General features: G+C 37.1%; 1 protein-coding gene across 19 annotated transcripts in view; it reads right to left on the bottom strand.

Moving 5' to 3' along the window:
- The window catches only part of GPHN (gephyrin), a 279,302-nt gene that overhangs the window by 25,585 nt on the left and 231,882 nt on the right, over positions 1–21,835 (bottom strand). For all 19 annotated transcript variants that reach the window (XM_084521331.1, XM_084521346.1, XM_084521348.1 and 16 more), the window contains 7 exons: positions 20,131–20,268; positions 14,382–14,474; positions 11,476–11,531; positions 5,949–6,068; positions 1,322–1,380; positions 946–1,099; positions 22–143 (listed from right to left, as the gene is read on the bottom strand). In XM_084521331.1, the coding sequence (XP_084377457.1) occupies positions 22–143; positions 946–1,099; positions 1,322–1,380; positions 5,949–6,068; positions 11,476–11,531; positions 14,382–14,474; positions 20,131–20,268 (742 nt within the window). The remainder of the gene's footprint in view (positions 1–21; positions 144–945; positions 1,100–1,321; positions 1,381–5,948; positions 6,069–11,475; positions 11,532–14,381; positions 14,475–20,130; positions 20,269–21,835) is intronic.

The raw sequence follows: 21,835 nt of genomic DNA, 5'->3' as shown, positions 1-21,835 counted from the left end.
CTATTAACACATGGTACTTACTTATCTCCCACAATTCCCAAGTTGATTGTTGGATAGCCATGTTCTTGGATTGTAGCTAGGAGAGTTGAACGGTTACTGTCTCGAATCTTTCCTGGCAAGAGGTCATCTTCAGGATTCAGTAGCTATAAAACAAGGAATACTATTAGTCAGTCTCCTTGGAATACTGTTTCTTTACACAAATGAGTGCTATCTTTTGGATTTGTGACACCTGAGATTTCTCTCGCCTGTCCTGCCACAGGGAGGGGAATGAGTGAGTGGCTGTGTGGGTGTTTAGTTGCTGACTCAGGTCAACCTACAACATATTTAGAATTGGTAAAATAAGTTAATCTTGAATTTGCTTTTTCTAATGTAGTAAAGTCAGGACAATTAGCATGCTGGTCTGGAGTTCTAGCAACAGGAGATGGCCTGGATTTCAACATGGGCTACTAATAAAACAGTGTTAAGATAGAATACTGCAGAAGGGCATTTGCCAGTACTGTTCAGTTTTCAGACACAAGTTACCTGCCATTTGCACAACAGTTACAGAGGAGAACTGCTCAAAAGGAATTACTCTTCCAGTCATGACTGGCAACATACATTGCAACCCTGAGTACCCTACAGGTCCTCCCTTGCTGGCAGGAGAAAAGCAGATGACACAAGGCTGGATGCATTACCAAAATTTTGGCAAATCCAGTGTGTGAGACTTGTGAGAGAGCAAGGATCTATGATCCTGTGGCGGAAGAAACACAACAGGCTGATTATGGCTTGATCACTCACATGAACACCTCATGTCAGCATGAGTTACTTTGAATGATGTCAGCATGAGTTACAATAGCTCAAAAAGCCAGCCTACTTGGAAATAAGGTAGAAGTCACTTTCCAGAAGATAGAAGTAATGCGAAAGATAGAGGAATTCAGACCTTGAGTCTGAAGTTATTTTGCTTACCTCATTCCCTGTTGACATGACTGCAACCACTGGAAACTTGTTAACTTCTACTTCGGTTACTCCAACAGTTGCTAAGAGACCAATCTCGGACGGACCCATGTGAGTTCCTTTAGCCAGCACACATTCACCTCTTTTAATGTCATGTCCTATAGGCCTGAAAATTGTAGCACAGAAAAAAATGTAAGGAAAACAGAATGAGATTGAAAGTATCTTTCCTTGACTGATCTGTCTCCAGGTGAGGAGAGTTCAGGGATGCTCATTAGTCAGATTGTCAAAATGTCGGTACTACTTAAGGGTAAACAATGACTGCAAAAAATACCAGACCTTCTATTCCTTACAGATATTTTACTGTTTATGAAATGGGCTGTTTACAGACCTGATATCTTGTCCTGGTCGAGCTTGCACCAGGATTCGAACCTCTAGTTCTTCAGTGCCCTTTAAAAACAAAGAGATCATGTGAAGTCAGCTGGGCTATTCAGACAAGATTAATCACTTTTAATGTCTCAGATTTCTACACAGCGCACCATACTCATTGCACTGAGAACTCGTGCAATCATAATTAAGCATCGTAATTTCCCTGATTTGTGCAACAAGACTTTACCACAATGTGTGCTAAATAATTTTATAAGACTTCTGGGAAGGACCAGCACTGAATACATACTTTCCTTTTTTATGATCCCTGTGCTTATATATCTTTCTGGTGCGATGCCCTGTTTGTTTTTTGATTTGTATACCAAGTGGCTTCTTTCTCTTCCTCTCAAGCCAAGCCTATTTCAAAGATGGCATTTCAAAAACAGCATTAGTCAGGCAAAATGCCACTACATCCACAGAAAGGTAGGAAGAAGATACAAGCTTAACTATTTCAAGCTCTTCAAGTAGATCCTTATAGAGGAAACTCCTATCTGAGAGCTTTGTACTCACCAGAAAAATGCTTATTCATCATGTTTATTTACTATGAACATGAGAAAGTGGCCTGAAAAGTCTGATGCCTACTTTAATATGTGTTTATTTCTTCAGGGTTGCAGTGATTTGGTGATTTGTTCAATGCCAATAGGTGGTATATGACCTACACTGTTAATATTTAATTTATAAACCTGCAAATGGTTTGATTATGAATATACTCAGCTTTGAGATAGTGCCAGCCTGTCAGAAGCACTAAATCTACAAGTACTTAAACTGGCAGAGATTTTGTTTTTACATTATGATGCAGTATTTCATACTTAAAAGTACTACAAAGTTATAAATCAGACACTAATATTACAATAGAAACAAGGCGAGTCCTTACCATCGGCAATACTATTTTTGCAGGAAAGACAGTATTGTGTAGGACATAGGGATTTGCTATCTCTTTTCTTAAAGGCAATAGGGACTGCATTTTCTGAGTTCAAACTAAGTGCCTCAAAGCTTTAAAAGAAAGGCCCCAGCATTAAGGGTAACACATGCTGTTACAAACTATGATTCTGTTTGCATTCTGTGAAAATGGATAAATTTAAACACCTGAAAAAGAGGAAATTAAAAAACAAAACAACATCAACCCTGAAAAGGTCTAATTTCTTACTTTATCACAGTATTTCCAAGGCATGCTGTCAACACAAATTCTGTTTGTTTAATACCTGCTCCTCCAGTATAAGATAAGGGACTGTTTTTGGCAGCTAGTGTCCAAAATGGCTGTGCTAGAGCCCAAGATGTCCTTATCTCCCTTATCCCCATCTGAAGCTGTAAAAGATAATTTAGGCTTGTGATGAAAATCTGGAACATAAGTTAGTTTAATAGCTATTTTATTGTTTATGACACTCTGGGGATGGTTGGCCAGTTATGAAAATTTTAGTTTTCCATATCCTTAATAACATTTAAAAATAGCTAGGCCATTTCTGGAGAATCAAGAGGAGTGCCAATGACACATCTGAGTAATAAAAAAGGTCCTACTTAGGGCTTCTGGATTAGGGAAAACAATTTTAAAAAGGCTTTTGAGGAATTTAATAACCCCAGGTTTGGAAAGCTCTGTGGAAAGTGTGACCGTGGGCAACAGGGTGATGTGCAGAGACTGTTATTCATGGAACTGAGGGATATCCCAGAATGCTTTAGAAATACAAAGTAGTTCAGAGTTGCTAGAAGTAGGGCTTACACAAAGATATGACAGTTAAGAACAATTTCCATTTGCTGTGGATCAGGCAGTATTCCTCTTGTATATTAATATATTTTGAACTATGTTTGAGTGTTTTACTCTGATGGTTGTTAGCAGCCAACATCCATACTGATATACTGATGCTTGGTCCTACTGTACTCTTGTTTAATTGATCACTTTGGCCTCCTTTTTCCTACAAGGTAACATAAAAGCTCAAAAAAAAAACAAAACAAAAAAGTGTAGAAGTGCTCTTGCAAGGATAGGTTTCTCAATGGCCATGCATTTGGCTATCTGATGGGAAATTTTCTTCCTGATGAACTGATGTTATTCCTTTCAGGCCTGTGACTTCTACGGTCATTTGGAGAATCCTTGCTATGATGTTTAAACTCCTTTTAAAAGTACTCTCTATCTTTTCAGAAGAACATATTTCAGATGAGAGATTTAATTTCAGTTAAATCCCAGCCCTGAAGGAGTTCTAAAAGAAAAACATTCTTGAAATATGTAACCAACTAGGCATAAAAAAGGAGATGAAAATAACATGTCAACTAAACTGTACTATTTCTGTACATGATTATCAGAGTTGTGTATTCAAGAAGAAGCAGAAACTGAAGTATTCTACCTCACACTCATAGGCAGGAAAAGGATACTGAAAGTGGCTGACCATTTGCTATGAAACTTAGAGTTTAAGCACATAGACAAAGAATCTGTTCCCGCACGTAGAAGAGAACATGCACATGAACAGTGGAATCCAGGATGGCTGTCATCTAAGGAAGAAGCAGGAAATATCATGTATGCTACTCTGCAATGTGATACTCTTGTCATGATGAGGTGGGCAATGGCCACAGAAAACCTGTTCAGTAAGGGTAATGGAACAATTAACAAGCAGTAAAGCCAACATTACATTTACAGGAAGATAAAATTTACAAATACACATCTGTAACCTCAAAGCAGGACTGACTCAAGGAATTCCATGTCAGGAAGGAAGCCAGCCTAGACAGCTCGCTGACTTCATCAGATGTAAAAATCTATGCATTTACAGTAATAAGGAATGAGACAAAATCATGAGAATATGTTTCAGTTTTTGCTGTCTTAATTGGCTTTAAAAACTAGAATTCATGCACTTACACTCCAGCTATGATTGCAATGCTAGCATGTAGCTATGCTGACATGGAGCAGCTAGTCAGAACAGCAGCAGAGCAAAGGCTGATATGAGCAGAGAACCATGCACACACTTCTTTCCAAAACTGAGCTGGGAAGCTGTGACAAGAAGAGACATATCTTCTTGTGGTAAAAACTGTCAGATGATGGCAAACATGACAATAGTGTCCTGAAATCAGCTATCTAAGACAAGGTAATGATTCAGAAGGAATTCTCTGAACAGAAGGGAAGAGAGAATATTTAGGAAGTCTAAGACGGGTTGTTTGGGATACAGTTGTCTATAAACATATCCCAGCCTTCTTCAAAAACACATTTTGCTTTGTTAAGACAACTGTGTTTACCCAGTTAGTACTACAGTACTCCTATTTTTTTCTGTAGTATTCTGCAGCACCTGTGAGGTGGAGTGCTAATATAATTTATAGGTATGCTGGAAAATCTCTTCAGACTAAACAGAGTTTAGACTGTTCTAGATGAATATGCACCTTACCAATTTCCTGGTTTTCAGGGGTCTTACATTCAGTAACTTTCTCTTTTTAAAGCACAGAGCTCCATTGAACAAACTTAGAAAATTTGGTGAGGCACTTACTCCCCTTGTTACATGATACAAACCCTCATTCCAGACATATACATTTATGGAAAGGTATGTGTAGAAGACATATTCTCCAAAATACACCAAATTCACCAAGTGCAGAGCCAGATTTAGGAAAAGAAAAAAAAACATTTGTTACCATTTAAATGCTATGACAACAGGTTGTTTAGAAATTCTGTAGTTTTGAAAGTTCCCTGGCATTGCTGAATAGGTGTGCTGTACTTCCCAGGTACATCAGTTTGGAATGTCCTGTTCTACAACCACAACCATAAATAAGTTTTTGAATATTACTTCTCCTTAGGGACAGTGGATAAGCTGGATCAAAGCCTGAAAACGGATGGATTGGGTTTAGAAGTGACTGAGTCAGCTGAACATACATTACACACAAAAATTAAAAGTAATAGCAAAATTATGTTCTTTAGAAGGCTTTATTTTAGGAATCTTTTGCTGAAATGATACCAACTCTGATAACGAAGAACCATCTTCATAGCATAGTTTAAGATAATCTAAATCATTCTGTGGATTTCGCAGCCCTTAAAATAGTTCACTTGCCTGCAGAAAGTCATGCTCAACTTTAACTACATCAGTAATGCTGCACTGTAATATTTCAACCTGTTATTCTGGGATGTGTTAAAAAAAAAAATCCCCTCCAACTCGGTGACTTTAGAAGAACTTCTAAAGTCCTTACCTTGCTGAATTTTGGGATCATCCTGAAGGATAAAGCAGATTGTTCTGCTGCTAAATGTGAACTCAGTAGAAAAGAAGCAAATAAAATGTCTGATTGCCACTACTCTGTATTTAAAAATGTGAATATACTGGGCACTCAAATTGGACTGCCATCATGGATCTCTGGGAGGCATTTGCTTTTCACTCAATCATTCTCCCAAAAACTTTTGTGCTGGCGTACAATAACCACAATGAAAAATCAAGGTCAGGACAGGCATGTCTGCAGTACTGTTATTACAGTCTGGAAAAGCAGAATTGCTACTAGGATCCAATGTGAAACTCCTCAAACTTCTGTGATTAATGGAAGAGCTCTTGTACAGGACTATCTTTCATATTTACAGGATTGCTTCATAAGCCACATGCTGCTGCATACAAAAACAAAATGAGTTTTAACTTGTGACTCACATCATCTGATTCCCTGATGAGTTCTGTATCTTCCACCTGCACCACTGCATCAGCACCACATGGGATTGGAGCACCAGTTGTAACTCGCATTACCTGACCAGGCATCACAGTTTGAGTTGGCTGAAAAAGAAACAAAATGATTTACTTTTGAAAGGAGAAATCTCAAGCCACTTGAACATTATGGAAGTAATCTGAAGGAATAAAATTCTTTTATATGTCAAGAATCTTGATGTACTGCTAGTGATATTGACAGATATAAACTCCAACATGTTTGAATATCATTAGGTAACTGCTTCCCATCTGACTTTTAGGTCACATATTAAGTGGCTTCACTTTTCTCCCTTGGATTCCTATCACAGGAACAACTTCCAGAAGGTGAAATATACAGGTATTTTGGTTGCTTGAGAAAAATAACTGGCTAAGAAGAGTAACACTTAGATGAAGACCTTTAGAAACACAAATGACCAAAAATCTACTAAGTCTTTGTTGATAAATATATCTGTACAATATTCTGGTCCTCAAGGTTTAAATTTCTTTGTTTTGTTTTGGTTGGATTTTTGTCATGTGTTGTGTTACACATTGATACTATCCCTCACAGCATCCTTCTGGACAAACTGTCCAACTGTGAGGTGAACAGGCACACACCACATGATGAACTGGCTGAACGGCAGAGCTCAAAGGGTCATAGCGAACAAGGCTACCTCAGCCTGGCAGGTCACCAGCAGTGTGTCCCAGACTGCTGCACCTGGGTCAGGGTAACGCTGGACACAAGCACACCCTGGGAGATGCAGATGGAGAGCAGTCCAGCAGAAAGGGGCCTAGGGGTGCTGGTAGCAACAGGCTCAACGTGAGCCAGCAGTGTGCCCTGGCAGTCCAGGGGGCAAATACTCTTGCAGCATAGTCAGCTGGTCAGAAGGGGCAATTCTCCCACTGAATTTATGCACCTGGAGTACTGGGTGCAGTTCTGGGCTCCACAATGTGGAAGGGATGTTAAGGTACTTGAATGTGTCCAGAAGAGGGCAAGAAAGCTGGTAAAAGGGCTGGAAGGCGTGTCCCATGAGGAGACCTGAGGACACTTGGTTTGTCTAGTCTGACAAAAAGAAGGATGGATATTAAGAAAAATGCCTTCAGTGTGAGGGTGGTCACACACTGGAACAGGCTTTCTAGTGACGTGGTTGGTGGCCCGTGCCTGTCAGTGTTCAAGAGGCATTTGGACAATGCCCTCAATAATATGATTTAACTTTTAGCTAACCCTGAAGTGGTCAGGCAGTTGGACACGTTGATCTTTGTACGTCCCTTCCAACTAAACCGTTCCAAATTTCTAATATAACCACCTGCTTCAATTTTAAGCAGCTTTCCTCATAATGAGAGACAGCTCAACGCTAGTTCATGCAGAATCTTTCTGAGGGTCAGTTTAGCAAACTCTGAAATTTATAATGCTCTACAGTTATGTAAAGTCACAGTACATTAACAAGTTTCACTGGAAGAATACAAAGAACAGAAAAATACCAGAACAACAGGATAAAACAAATGGCGTGGTTTTAATAAAATTTCACACCAGGCAGCCTATTTTAATATGTATGTTCAAATTCCAGAGTAAAATTGTAATTTGACCACAACCACTTGAGAAATAAATAACTAAAAGGAAAATCTTCCTGATAAAATGCAACTAAAAGAAGCTGGTGTGATGACTGTGAATATTATTGCTGGAATATAAGTACTTTCTCCACACTGTGCCTTAGTAAGGCCAACTTATTCGGGCTTTACTGTTATTAGTATACATAATACACAAAGATCTTCACAGCTGTGACCCATCCAGGACTTCTCAGACTGACTATGATTAGCACATATTTGATAGCAACCCAGTGCTTTCCAAGCGTCAATATCTGCTCATCACATGGAGTGATATACTCCATGACTTTTGACAGGAGGCTGTTAGACATCTGTAAACTCGAGACAGGTGGCCAATGTTTCAACTGTGCAAAGCTGTGTTTGCCTTGTCCATTATTCTACTCCATTTCAGCACAGCTGTAATGTCTGAAATATGAATATTACATATGTACTTCAAGGGCTGCTGTATTTTGTTCATTGGGACAAAGGCACTAGGAAAGGGCTGGAAATGATTTGTTCCTGGTTTACCACAGTATTACAGTGACCTATGTATCCCAAGAAACAGCTGAGCCTGGAGTTAATTGCATCTTGACCTTTTTCTAAGGGTAAAGGAAATCCTTTGAGAAGAACATAAATAAAATGCTAAAATAAATAAAAATTCACAGTTGCCATATGCTATGGTTCATGTGCTTTTCTGGCAAGACTAAAGTCATCCTTAAATGGGTATCTTATGCAGATGACATAAAACAAATACTTTTTTTTTTTTTTTCTTCTAAATGGTATTTTTCACCACAGACTATTCAATGAGCTATGGATGACTAGCTGAGGTGCAGCCATTTACACTGAACATGCTTAAAGCTTAAGTGAAAATAATCTTGTCCGATGTGGTGTTTTGACTTTTATGAAAATGAGTGTTGCAGAAAGCAAAGCTTATGCCATGGAATAAGGGAGCTCTTTTGCGTATTGTTGTACATACAGTGTATAGATACATTACAAATAAGTAATATTGTTTTGATCTTACTAAAGCATTAAAGTCTTTTATTTTACCAGTGTATTTTAGCACAAAACATTCTCCCATTTAAAATACAGTTTTTCATCCTCAAGAATCACAAAGAATACATATACAGGACTCTGCCAGAAATCAGTGCTTATGCTGATTAAATGCACCATAAATATCCATGCTTTTGGAATTTATTACTAGATGAGGCAGTTAATCTTTGAGATGTAATGATGTAAAGCATTTAAGCAAATTTATGATATAATAACATTTGTTTTTGTAATCAGATGTGTTGCTCTTATATTTTGCTTCCTTTTTGTCCTTTGAGAATTTGATCAGATTAACTTTATGAAGAAAAGACAAGCATCAGACTTCTGCATAAGTCTGCAGGGCTGTTTCCTTCTTCTATGCTAGAGGCTATGAAGATAAAGAAGTGATTGCTTCTCAGAAAGTATATTAATGCACAACGATTTCACAGAAGCTCTTTTAAAGGCCTTTGAGATCTCATACTTACCTGCAATAGGGCAGTACATAATTTGCCCTTCACCTTCATCAATGATAATCTATTTATGTTAATCACTGAATAAAACCCAGAAATAAGCTGTTGAGCATAGCCCCATCTCAGGCATTTTGTCTTACACATCGTTACACATCTCCTGCAGGATTTGTAACAACCCACGCTCCTTTCTGTAAAAAGGGCCAAGTTAACAGATAGATGAGAACGTCTGTTTCCATTCTATATTACACTTAGTTGCAGCACCTCTTAAAACCATCTTTATAAAGTCTTCCAGGAAATTCTAATACTCAGATATTCAAGTCTATAGGAAGAAAATCATTGCTCCCCATGGTCCGATTTTCACAGAGTCTGTGCTGATGGCTCTTGAGCAGTGCTCTCAAATGTGACCTAACCTCTCCAAAGCAGGGTAGTTTCTGAAAGTTTTCTTCAATGCAAAACAAAAAAATGTCTGTTAACATAAACATGATGATCTGGAAATGGAATTAAGAAAATAATACAGAATTTATAAATTGATACAATAATGTCTAGCTTGGCTGTATGGCTGCTTTAGAGTTCTCAGTCCCATTTTCTTCCTCTCTAAGTAGCATTTACATAACCTTTTTCCCTACAGGAGGAACCAAATCTAAACCTATTTTGAACTCCCTGCTGTGAATCATTCAGTTAATTGGTCTGTAACATGAAAAGCAGTATGTTGCTGCTGAGAGTGATTGAAGGGTGAAATGAGACTGAGGAGACTTCTACAGCTATAAATCATTTCTTGGGAAGGAGACGAACATGAAGATGTGTTGGCCCAAGAGAAAACCTCTGACCAGTTATTCAGAGTCAACAGCCTCATCTTTCTTACTTGCTCTGGTGTTTCCAGAATTGTTTTCTCTCTGCATGCCTCCCCCCGCCCAATTTTTCTTCTTTGCCAGAGAGGCTTACCATTCCCATTAATCTGGTGGGACAGACTGTCCCTGCAAATACACATTTGTGAGCTCCTGTATTTAATAGGAGGGAAACAATTTTGCATTTCCCTACCATCCTTTATACAAACATACTGAACTGATTAGGGCATTAAAACCCCTTAGACCTGTGGGCAGTTCTTCCCATTAGACACAGCTTCACCAGAACGGTTTGTAAGCAACTGTGTTGTGATTCTTTTTAACTAGCAAAGTGAGAATATTGATGACAGGCAAATAATGATAGAATTGATAGCACAGCAGGTTGCTCAGCTGTTTTCTGACATTTTATAATGATCATATAAAGGGTTGTAGAAATAGCTTTCAGTCTTCTGGATTCTGGACTAATGTTTGAAAACATAGACAGGCTAAAAATCCAAGGCAGGTTAAAATATTGCTGGATTTATAAGTTTACATTTTTTGAGTATTTAAAGTCATTTTACAGATTTCATAAGTTTATATGCATATCATTGCTGAGGTGATGTCTATGGCACTGAATTGTAATTCATGAAGATGGATGAGAACTACAGAAAAAAATATTTTCACAGTTCTCCATATCTACTATGATTAGCAAAGTCAAATGTTGTGTTTATTATGTGTTTGAAGGCAGTTCAAATCCATTAAAAAAAAAAAACACAAAGAAACAATTTGAAACACAGAACTTCTAAAACCTGAAACAACTGTTTGAAATACATCTACATGTATTTTGCTTCAGATTTCCATGTTTAGTATAGGAATGTTATCAAATGCAGTCTTGAGTTTGACAGTGAATCAGTGTCTATTACGAATATTTATACAGCACAGCAGGTAATGAATGGGTGCTGCCTGCACTTGCTCTTAAACTCAATCCGTTTATCTGCTAAAGTGCACAAACACTCTTTTTGATTTAACAAACAGAAAAAGAACAATACTGCAAACCAGGCTGCTGTGCTTCCACACGAGGCAAACTAGGCTTCTGAGGCTTCCTCAAGATTGTTCTGACCATTACCTTTCTTTAAAGACTTACAAAATTCTTACACTTCCATTTGCAGGTGTCATTGTGAAATATGCAAGCAGTTTGTGGAAACAGCTATTGAGCAGATGTCCCTTTTAAAATCTATTAGCAGAAAAGGTTAAATCTTGCTTCTCTCTGTTTATGAATTGTAATACCACTAGAAACCTTATGTACTCTAACACTGTACTAGGGCAAAACATTACTGTATGCTGTCCTATAGGACATGTCAGCATAATGCTCTGAAGTATTTTGGGATATCCTCGTTAGTTCCTTATGTAACTGTACTACCTTGCTGTTTGAAATCATGTCTCAAGGCACACAGCAGGAGGCTTGCTGCAGCTGTGTCCTACTTCCTACTTCCTAATGTTGAGTTTGGGAGCACTAGAAAGCTTGTCCAAATACAAAGCAATGTCTTACAAGAGAAAAATGCATTTAAAAAGAAAAATAAGAAAAGAAATTGTACTCACCTGCTCACCAGCCTGGGATTCCCCTATGATGAATCGATCCCCTGGGCCATCAGCAGCTGTTAAGATGGACAATACAAATGGTAAAGGCTGAACCAAAACAAATGATGGCATTAGAAATTAAGAACAGGACAGGAGAACTAATGAATGATCTAAGATTCAGTTCTTCAGTGTCAGTATGACAAAGTTTATAGAAGTTTTGCAAACATTTTAGATTTAATATGCTTTTAAGTTATGTTTATTATTTTGAAAATTAAAAGTACCACAGAATTTTTAAAATAAAATTTCATAGTGATGTGGGATCAAGAAAAAGGGGATTAGGAGCAGTTACATTAGTAGCAAAGATTTAAGAGTTTATGATCTTACTTGTATGAAAATGTCCACTGTGAGGACATTTTTCTATGTCCTCACATAGAAATTTTATCTATGTGAAACTAACATGGGATAATCACATTTTTTTGCCAGTGTATTATGTCCCCTATTGATGGTTCTAGACTCTATTTCTGTTTTTGAAGGAAAGTGTGGACAAGTGCAGTGGTTATAGACTACGTAGACTGGCATTTTCTGAAGGGCAATAGGGCTATAATAATACAATTTGGAATGCTGATTAGAAATCTGGATTCTGTTCCCGTTTTGTAATTTTAGGAAGTAATATTGAACTGGTTACCTTCTACCCTTTACTGAAGCCTTTTTGCAAATTAAAAGTCAGAGATTGTTGATTTAACAAATTGAAAGTCTCCAGGATTTCCGATTTTGTCAAATCTGATTTTGTCAAATCTGTATTTTTACAGGGACGACAAAGGCACTGTTACTAACAAGGTCTAAGCTTCTGCCTGCCTCAAAGGCCATACTGTAAGTTGCATTAGTGCTATTTTCCTTGAAGGCTTCAGCACAAGAATCAAAAGATTATAAAAAAATCTTTATTTCCATTAAATATGAAAGAAGCTTCTAGTCCTCATCGTTGTAGAAAAAAATCTATTAAATACGAATAAGCATAACCTAAGAATGCAGAACACAACTAAAAAGAATCCAAAGTTGTCAGTTTAAAACACAAGAATCTCCAACTTGTGATTTTTAAGCATTTGATGCTGACAATACTGCTTTCTTTGTGAAGTGGTTCAGAGAAGTGGTTCATTTTAAAAATGAACTTTCACTCTTTTGTTTGATTTTTATCAAATTTATTAGCTTTTTCTTTGCTAAATATACAGAATTATATAAAACAGTATGACATCAAAACTTAACTACACTCTTTCCTAAATGAAACTTTTTTTTTTTTTAATGAAGATATTGCTCTGCCTATCTCAGATCTGTCTACATTTTGTCTTTTTTTTTTTTTTTTTTTTCCAGGCAATCAGAAAGAATCTCCAATTACTTTTCTTTGAATAAAGTATATAACACTTTATTCTGGAGAATAAATAATACTGGACAAGGTTTTGGGCAGACAAATTTATCTGACCAAAAGCTAACTCTTTATTATCTCTGTCTACGAGCTTTGTTTCTCATATCCTGAGATAACAAATCTGCAATAATGATAACACTGTTACTCTGTTTGAATCCACCATTAAAATTAGGGTCTTGTATGTTAGTTTTTACATAAGTTGTTGAGGATAGAGTCCATGACCATTCTGATCATTCTACATGTTTACTGAGATAATACTTTTGCATTCCCTTACCTTATAGTAATCAAATTGCAAGACAGCATTCTCTTGTTCCCAAGGCCCTTGTCAGTCAGCATGCTACTCAGAGCTCACCCTTGCATCTTTTCTCAGGATTATATTATCTGTGTTTCTCTGGCTACATCTGTACTCTTGCCACTATTACTGGTCATTTTGGACTGTCTGTCTCTCACACAAATAGATGACAGACAGCTGCAGTCAAACCTGTCTTGCAGACCTAGAATTTAATTTTTCTATCAAGTCCATGGGGAAGCTATTGGACTACATCCATTGCCTGGGCTTGCAGACAGTTTATTTCATGGACAGTTGCTTTCTATTGTTTCAGCTGCCAGTATCAAAAAAAAAAACCAACAAAACAAACACAAAAACCCACACTTTAATGCCCCCAAATGGAACTTGTTGTGTCCACATTTCAACATGGTGTTACAATGATTTGACTCCTACCACAAGGACATCACTACTAGTATAATGTTCAATCATATAGATTTTAATTTTTCTTCAGCTATCTGAAGTAAGTATTAATAGTTATACTTTACAAAGGAAAAAAAGTGATGCACAGAGAAGCAACGTGCTCAAAATCATTCTGCACCTAGTGGCAAAGCAGAGGATGGATTCAGGTCTCCTGGGAAACAGCTCCTTGCTTGCTCCTTAAAACCACACTACTCATTTACGTACAGCAACTGCAATATTTTTCAAGCACTAATGAGTTTTTCTTTTGAGATGTCTCCATAAGAGAACATTTTGACATGTATTTTTGAAAATTCTCTAATGCAATCATGAAACAATTCACAAATAGAAGGCTGGATCTGTGACAGTTCAGCAAAGCAACAGCTACAAAAGGAAATTCCTGATTAAATAAACAACAGAAATAGAAGAATCTGTCATTCAGAAACAGATGTTCTGCTACTCTCCTGAATACTTTGTATTTCCAAGAAACACACTAGCAACATGCGTAAATATCAGTGAGAACACATGGATGTACATTTGTTCATGTACATATGTACCCACTTAAGAGATCTGAATTCACCTTTGTCGTCTTCCTTAAGTCAGTTGCATTGTATGCAGCAATGACTCCATAAATGAACTGAATCAAATCTCAAGCAAAACAGCCATTGCTGGATTCAAAATACAAGTGCTGCTGAATGATAAAGTGAGGAAGTGAACTAACAACATGTTAAAAAGTAAAGTGGTTTTACAGACACTATACTGCATGCCTACAAAGTGAGTTTTTACCTCTGACAGCATAGCCATCTTTTACAGATGCTGGAAATGGTGGTAGATTATCTTTTGCATATACATCTTGAGCAAGGACTCGGCCCATTCCATCTATAAAGGAGAAAAGAGAAAAGACCATGCTCCATGTCATCAAAACCAGTGAAAGGGAAAACAAAGTGACAGCAGCGTGCTCTGATAGATGAAATGTATGTGTATGTGACATATCTCATGAACAGATCTCAGGTTCTTGATTTCTGTCAAAACCTTTATATAAATGAAAAAAGACTGGAGTCAGAAACTACCAATGAAAAATTTGTTCAGTAAGTCTGTTTTCCTGCTTATGGTGAAATTGTTAACAATAGATCTGAATGACAAGGATCCAAACACACAGGTAAAAGCTCTGATATGGGATCAGACAGAAAAAAAAAATACTGTTTATTTGTCTCTTAAGGTATTTTTAAAAGTTCTTTCAAAAAGTGAATCCTACATGCAAAAGCCGAGAGGTAATGGAATGAGCCCAGAGGACACAACATAAACGGTAATCATGGACATGTTTCCATAAATTGATTAGCTTTGCCTAATTGCTGAGAACATTTCTGTTTAATGGAGGATGAGTGAACATAAGTGTCAGGATTATTTATGTAAATTTACGCTGTAATAGTTCTAAATATTTTAATAGCTGTTTCAAACACACTCTTTCCCTTCACTTAGCAACCGTGACTGATGAGCTGTAATTTGGCTCTGCCTCCCTGTAGAGACCAACATGAATTACTTCCCCTTTGGTCTAGTGTGCACTACTTGTTTGCATTTTGCCAGCAAGAACTTTTTTTTTTGTATGATGTGGGACTGAGTGGAAAGTATGTATCTTACCCCCTCATATGGTGGGAGGCTGATAAAGGGGATTTATTTTATTTGTGACAATATGGGGTAGGAAGGGTCAGAACTACTGAGACTGGCTTCATTCTGGTATGTCTAAGTAGAAGATCACAAAATCACAGAATGGCTGAGGTTGGAAGGGACTTCTGGAGATCATTTAGTCCTACACCCCTGCCATGCAGGATCACCTAGAGATGGGAAACCTCCTCTTGTAATAGAGGCCATTAGGATTGCTTTGTAGCACAGGAAAGCAGAATCCATCTGACAGTATGAAGGAATGAGATGATTCCCAGGTACCTCTGCAAGGTGAATTTGTGTAGATACACACTTCATAGGTTATCAGACATGCCAAAAAATGAGAGACAAGAAACAAGTGTGTTCTTGCTTTACAGACTGACAAGAAAATCTATGCCCTTTTGGATTTGCTGGGAAGGCAGAGGACCTGTCTTTGTACACCAAATGGATGAGTTTTGCCAAAAAATGCACCTACTTGATTTGAAAATGTTCAGCTCTACTGAAGTGGTATTATAATGGAGATTATATTTTACTTAACACAATGTGATTTAATAAGCAATTATTTATAATTATAATAACGAGAACATCGCTGCACTCAAATTCATAAATGTTAGCTATTCAGCCTGAAGCAAATATTTATGTTGAATTTTTGAAATAGGATTTACCATGAACATGATAGTAAAATTGGTTAAAACTAGAAAAGCACCTTTGTGATGGCTATTAAGGTGTCTGTGTGTCTGTGATACACAATAGTGAAGCTAACAGAAAGCTCACTGAAAAAGAGAATGCAGACAGACATTCAAATTATAGCACAGAAAATCCAGCTTTCAAAGGCTTAGTGAAAACAACCTCTGTTCATAGACACACAAAATCTTGTACAAAAGTGATGATTCTAATTTTAGTAGGCATGTTGTGTCTTCATTTTACTTCTTGTCTGCATGCAAAATCACACCAATTAGAGCAAAGTTGAACAGTATGTTCCTGGCATTCTGCCATGCAATATTTGAAGTGAATAAACGGTCAGGCTGTAGTGGGAGTGAATGTCATTAAGGAGAGAAAAATATAAGAACTATTTGCCAGAGCCTTGGGCATTTAAAATGGAGCTAGTCAGAGCAGATAAAGGACAATCTGAAGTATTCCTTACTCTCCTTTACTTGAACAATTATTTGACTTTATTTTGATTAATTGTAATTCAAAAAACATATTCTGAAATATTTTAACACCATCAAGCTGTGCAATGAGATGCCTATAGCTTTCTGATTGTAACACAGAATGAAGAATTACATGAAACTACTTTTTTGAATTTGGTTACTACCTTTTTTAAAGCTCAGTTGGTGAAAATGCTAAGTTCCATGAAGAACTTTGATTTCTCAGGCTACTGGTACTCAGATACAGTAGTGAGACAACAGGTATTGTACTAAAGGTGATAGATCTGTTTCCACTTCATAGTGTCCTGCTATGTCTTCAGTGTGATATGAAAAGGCAATGCTATCAAAACAATTGGCAAGTTCAGAATAAATAAACAGCAGAAAAGCATGCCCAAGCTCTACAGGTTACAGGGCTCTTGGACTAGATCAGAAAAAATGCTCTGTTCTGAGGCTTAAAGCCTCAGGCGTATGGATTGGTCTCTGCTTTGTACTTTTAGTATCAATTAAACTTTTGCCTTTTCTTAGCTACAGAAGAACAATCATTATCATGCTGTCTTAAGTAACTGCATCTAGCTGGAATAAAAGGCTAATTGGAGGCTTCATATCAGATATGGGTAACGGCAGGTGGAAAAAAGCTTGAGATGACGTTGGTTTATGGCGCTTGTGTAAAATGCCTTAGGACTGTCAATTTTTATTTATTTATTTTTTTTTTATATGGGAATGATCTATCCAGGCACTGACCAATATATTTACCAATGTGAAAGCCAAGTTTCAAAAGGTAACTTTACTCATCCTCCCCTTTATGTTATGAGAGAACAGATTTGAGATCTCACCAGGAGTTTTATATCTGTAGATTACAAGAATTAAATTTCTAGTATCAAAAAGTTGTGTCCTCTAGGATTTCTCCTAAAGGAAGCTAAATAACTGTAAACTTGTTGAAAAATAATTTGTAAGTCACGGTTTTGTGCTACAGTGCAAAGATAGAAAGTAATATATATTTGTTAATATTTGGTATATATTTTAATACATGTAGGTATAATTATGTGAATATTAAAACAAGTACATATCTCTACAGCAGTTTCAGACTTAAAATTAGCCTGAATTTTATGTCTATAATCAGGTAACATGAAAAGTATAGTGGAGTATCTACTAAGAAATTATAAAGTGTACTAGAATGCCTTCTCTTACCTTGACAGCATATTCCCATGTCATAGAATAAAAACAGAAACAATCAAATTGTCTTTGACAAATAAGAATATATCAAACTCTATACAGAATACAAACACCTAGACAAGACCAATTACTTCCATTCTTTCTCTGTAAGGACGTTTTGAAGGCCATGTGGTCTGGACAGCATCACTCTGTTATTTGTATGGTAACATTATCAGTATAAACACAAAATTGTTACTTAGCCCTTTTTAAAAAATATGTATTAAAATAAATTAAATTGTGAAAACCTGTCCAAAGCATGTTGTGGCAGGCCATGACATATGCTGTGATTTTGTCTAATTTTACCATAGTTCTAATGAAGAGGTTTACAAATCAGATATATGAAAAGGCTGCTACCTACTGCTGATACAAATATGACTGCATAAGACTGGTGTTTACATATAAATAAATAGCGATGCTATTGTTATATATATATCAATGTATATGTACCATGTGAGGATTATGCTAATTTTTTCTGTCTACCTAGAAGAATACTTCTAGCCACATTTTATTAACTTCCATGGGCAATATAGCTCCTGTCCACAAATACAAGAACAACATAAAAGAAACATAAAGATTGTGAGATGGAGAAAATGAAAAGAAAGATAAGAAGACAAGACAATAAAACAAGTCAATATTTACAGAATCAAGGACAAGAAAAAAAAAAAAAGAGAGAGAAAATAACAGGTTATGAAACCTTGTTTTTCCCTACATTCAATACCACCCTTATGTCTTTGCTTAGTTTTGCAGCACAAGTTTTAAAATCAAAAAACTCTTTTAATGTAAAAAAGAATAGTAATGCCACCACCACAGTTTTAGCATTATAAGAGCATTATATACTATTATCCTAGTAGGTTAAGAGTCATTATGATTTATATGTAACACATGACTTTTCATACATACACTTCTTAAGTGAATGTACTCAACATTGTGGTTCATTATGATGTCCACAAAGCACTGTCTTAGCAAAGACATTTAAATCTCATGGTAAAAAGTCAGTGGCAGTTGGGCTTGTAGATGACTAACTCTCTTTTACTGAAGTCTTAGGCTCCAAAGACTTTTTGAATTCCCTCTATATGTTTATACAATGATCAACCTACATCATCAGTGAAGAAGATTCCTGGATTGCAAGTAATGAATGCATATTCTTAAACATTAAGAAAGTCAGCATACTTTGCAGTACATGTTACCACAATAAAGAAGTAGTGTGAACAACAGCTTTATAGTACAATAGCACTATTCCTTACTTCCATTACACACTATGCAAGTAATCTTTAAGAAGAAACTCAAGACAAATCAGAAAGAAATGAGGATCCAAATGATAACAAGAATGAAAGGCGTAGTGTGCAAGGCATTAAAATTTTGAATCTTACCTATATTCACAGTCATCTTCCAGAAGAAATTTGTAAACCATGCCAACACTTGTCAGCTAAAATCGACCTCAAGATCAAGCCTGTCCACAGTCCACATTTCTCTGCTACAAGCAGAGCTTCAAGCATGCCTGGAGTTGGTCTTCCCAAGTGCATAGTAGAGAATGTGCACACATGGTAGTGGGGTCAAATCTAAGTATGCTCATGTCCAGACTACTGACAACTATCCAAAATGGTCAGATAGCTATGCTCAGGCATTCTGCATTCTAATCTGCATACTGCTATGAAAGTGCAGGGTGTAATATGCATATTCCTTGCTGGCCCAGTTTTGGTGCTATTCTGAATGCAGAATATGTGGTATCTTCTCAGAGATCTGTTTCTTGCTACCAAGGATGCACACCTTACTGAATCAGTATGTCAGTATGAAGGCATCTCAGAGGTTTGTGGCAGCACAAAGATTTGGTGCTGTATGTAATTTGGTGCTGCATGTAATCTCTGAACTTTCAAGACAGAAGACAGAATATCCAACTCAGAAACAACTCTCCATTACCTGGAATCTGCTGATATGCTGAACATTTTGGCTCCTGAGGCGTGTGGTTTTGTTCATCACCTCATCTTTTTGTTCATCACCTCACCTTTGGAAAATCTGGAAGAATCTCTGAAGGAGGTTTCCCTGTCCCTGCCAACATCAGATGTTTTTGTATTTCAAGACTTAATCATTAATCTCAGACTGGAAAGGGGGTTAAGTAACTCTCCTACAGTGAGAGAACAAAGTGAGTCATCACAGTACAACTTGGAGCCAGTTGATATCTACAGAAGTCCATTGTTAAATCAACCACTGAGGCAAATTGTGGTTTCTTGGCTTTAGCTTTGTTGCATATGACAGAGACTATGAGAAAATGTATTTACAGATTTCATTAGAATTCCATTACAGATTCCTTCAAGGAGCAGCACCGAGCTCAATCCACATTGTCCTGACTGAAAGGAGAATTCTACTCTGATTATTGGCATTTCCTAAAGGAGTTTCTCCCAGAAGTCACTCTTAGACCTCTTGCAACAATTATTAAAAGGGCAAGCACTTAAGAAGGCTGTAAAAAATAGAAATAATCACTGTACCACTCACAAAGAATCCAACTATATGTAAAGTACCTCTGTAATTAATGATTTCTGTTCCGAGTACTGGGGTCATTTCCAGAACAGTGATGAAGGCCTTGTCCATAGACGTCAATGGGAATGGAGACATGCGGTGTCTTCTTGCTACCTTGGTAATGTCAACAGCACTGTGACCTGCAAAGAGAGCACCAAGTTTATGTATGCTGCTATGCATAGATGTTAACAGTGATGTTCATTTAAACCGGTTTGCTGAAATACATCCAGCACTGAGATAAATTAATTTATTTACTTATCACTATTGAGCATTTATGACAGACACTGGGAGGGTATTTTATTCAACTAGAATCAAAAGGGAGACTTAAAACAAAATGCAATTTACAGTGAAAAACTTCACAAAATCGTATATCCTTGCTGGCCATGAAACATGCACCAGAAGTCCTGATGAGCATAAAAGTATCAGTTAATCAGAAAGAGAAACCTTTCAAAGGTGATACAGTATTTAACACTTCGGATGGTTATCTGAAGTTAACTCAGGTCTGTGAGCTGGCCTACTGCTCAGGACATTCACTCACTCATTCTGTTCTTCCACAGCCTTCTTGTGGGTAGCTGTAATTTGAATCAGCCCCTGGACCTGCTGAGTTCCATTATGTGTTCTTTCTCTCCCTTTCCCATTCAAAATCTACAATAATATCCTTGAAGAGAACATTAATATGCTGCAGCTTTGACTCTAATGATATGCAGAAGATTCTGCATATCCCATCTTAAACACAGATCACACCTCTTCTCTAGCTATGGCTAAACCTGGGTGAAATAAGCAACTGTATCAGATACAAATGGTGAAAATTAACGGAGAAGAGGCATGAGTGTTGTCAGCACATAAAGGCTGGTACTTTGAAGCAGCTGTTGTCGTTCCATCTTCTGGAAAGAAGGATTTACAATATAATAACTTTACAACACTGGCAACCTAGAAATCTACAAGGACTCTACTGACTTGGCACAGATTATTACTACTAGTTACTTATGTATTATTATGCTCCACAAATGCATCTCAGTATGCTACATGATGCACACAGACAAAACATAAAAATGGACCCTGTTCCAGTCAGTTTGCAGCATAAGATTAAGATGGGAGTAAAAGGAGGACATGTTTCTCTTGCTGAGAAAGAGTAAACAAGAAGACAACAAGCTTTGAAGGATTTTGAAAATGAAAATAAACAATGGAAGAGATAGAACTATTGCAGTAATGCATATACAACAGTAAAAGATACAAGCCAAAGATTAAGAAAATTACAAGAAGCTATTTGTGAGAGCCACAGGGGATGATCTAGAAATACAACAGGTATATGCATTGACAGGAAAAGCTTTATCAAGATATGCAAGAAGAATCTACAAGAAATATGCATAGTCTGTCTGCAATGAAATAGAGCAATGAAGATAAAGCCCAGGTGACATCAATCAATGTGGAGTGTTAAGGGGGACTGTGGCTGGTTCATAGCGATCAATAAAACTTACTGGGGGATCTCTACTAGGGATCTCTCGGATTCAACGTCAGAGATGAGACATGCAAAACAGGACAACACTATAGAGTAGAGGGATTTCAGCATACAGACTAGTTGATTTTGTGTTTGACAGGTCAGAGGGTCTAAAGGGAAGGGATAAAAGAACGGGACTAAGGACATGGCTCTATAGGCCTGCAGAATAAATCCAGAGATTTCCGGAAAAAAAGATGAGAAGTCCATGG

Source organism: Aythya ferina, assembly GCF_964211825.1.
Source record: "Aythya ferina genome assembly, chromosome: 5".
Lineage (NCBI taxonomy): Eukaryota > Metazoa > Chordata > Aves > Anseriformes > Anatidae > Aythya > Aythya ferina.
This window is presented reverse-complemented; position numbering and strand designations above follow the sequence as displayed.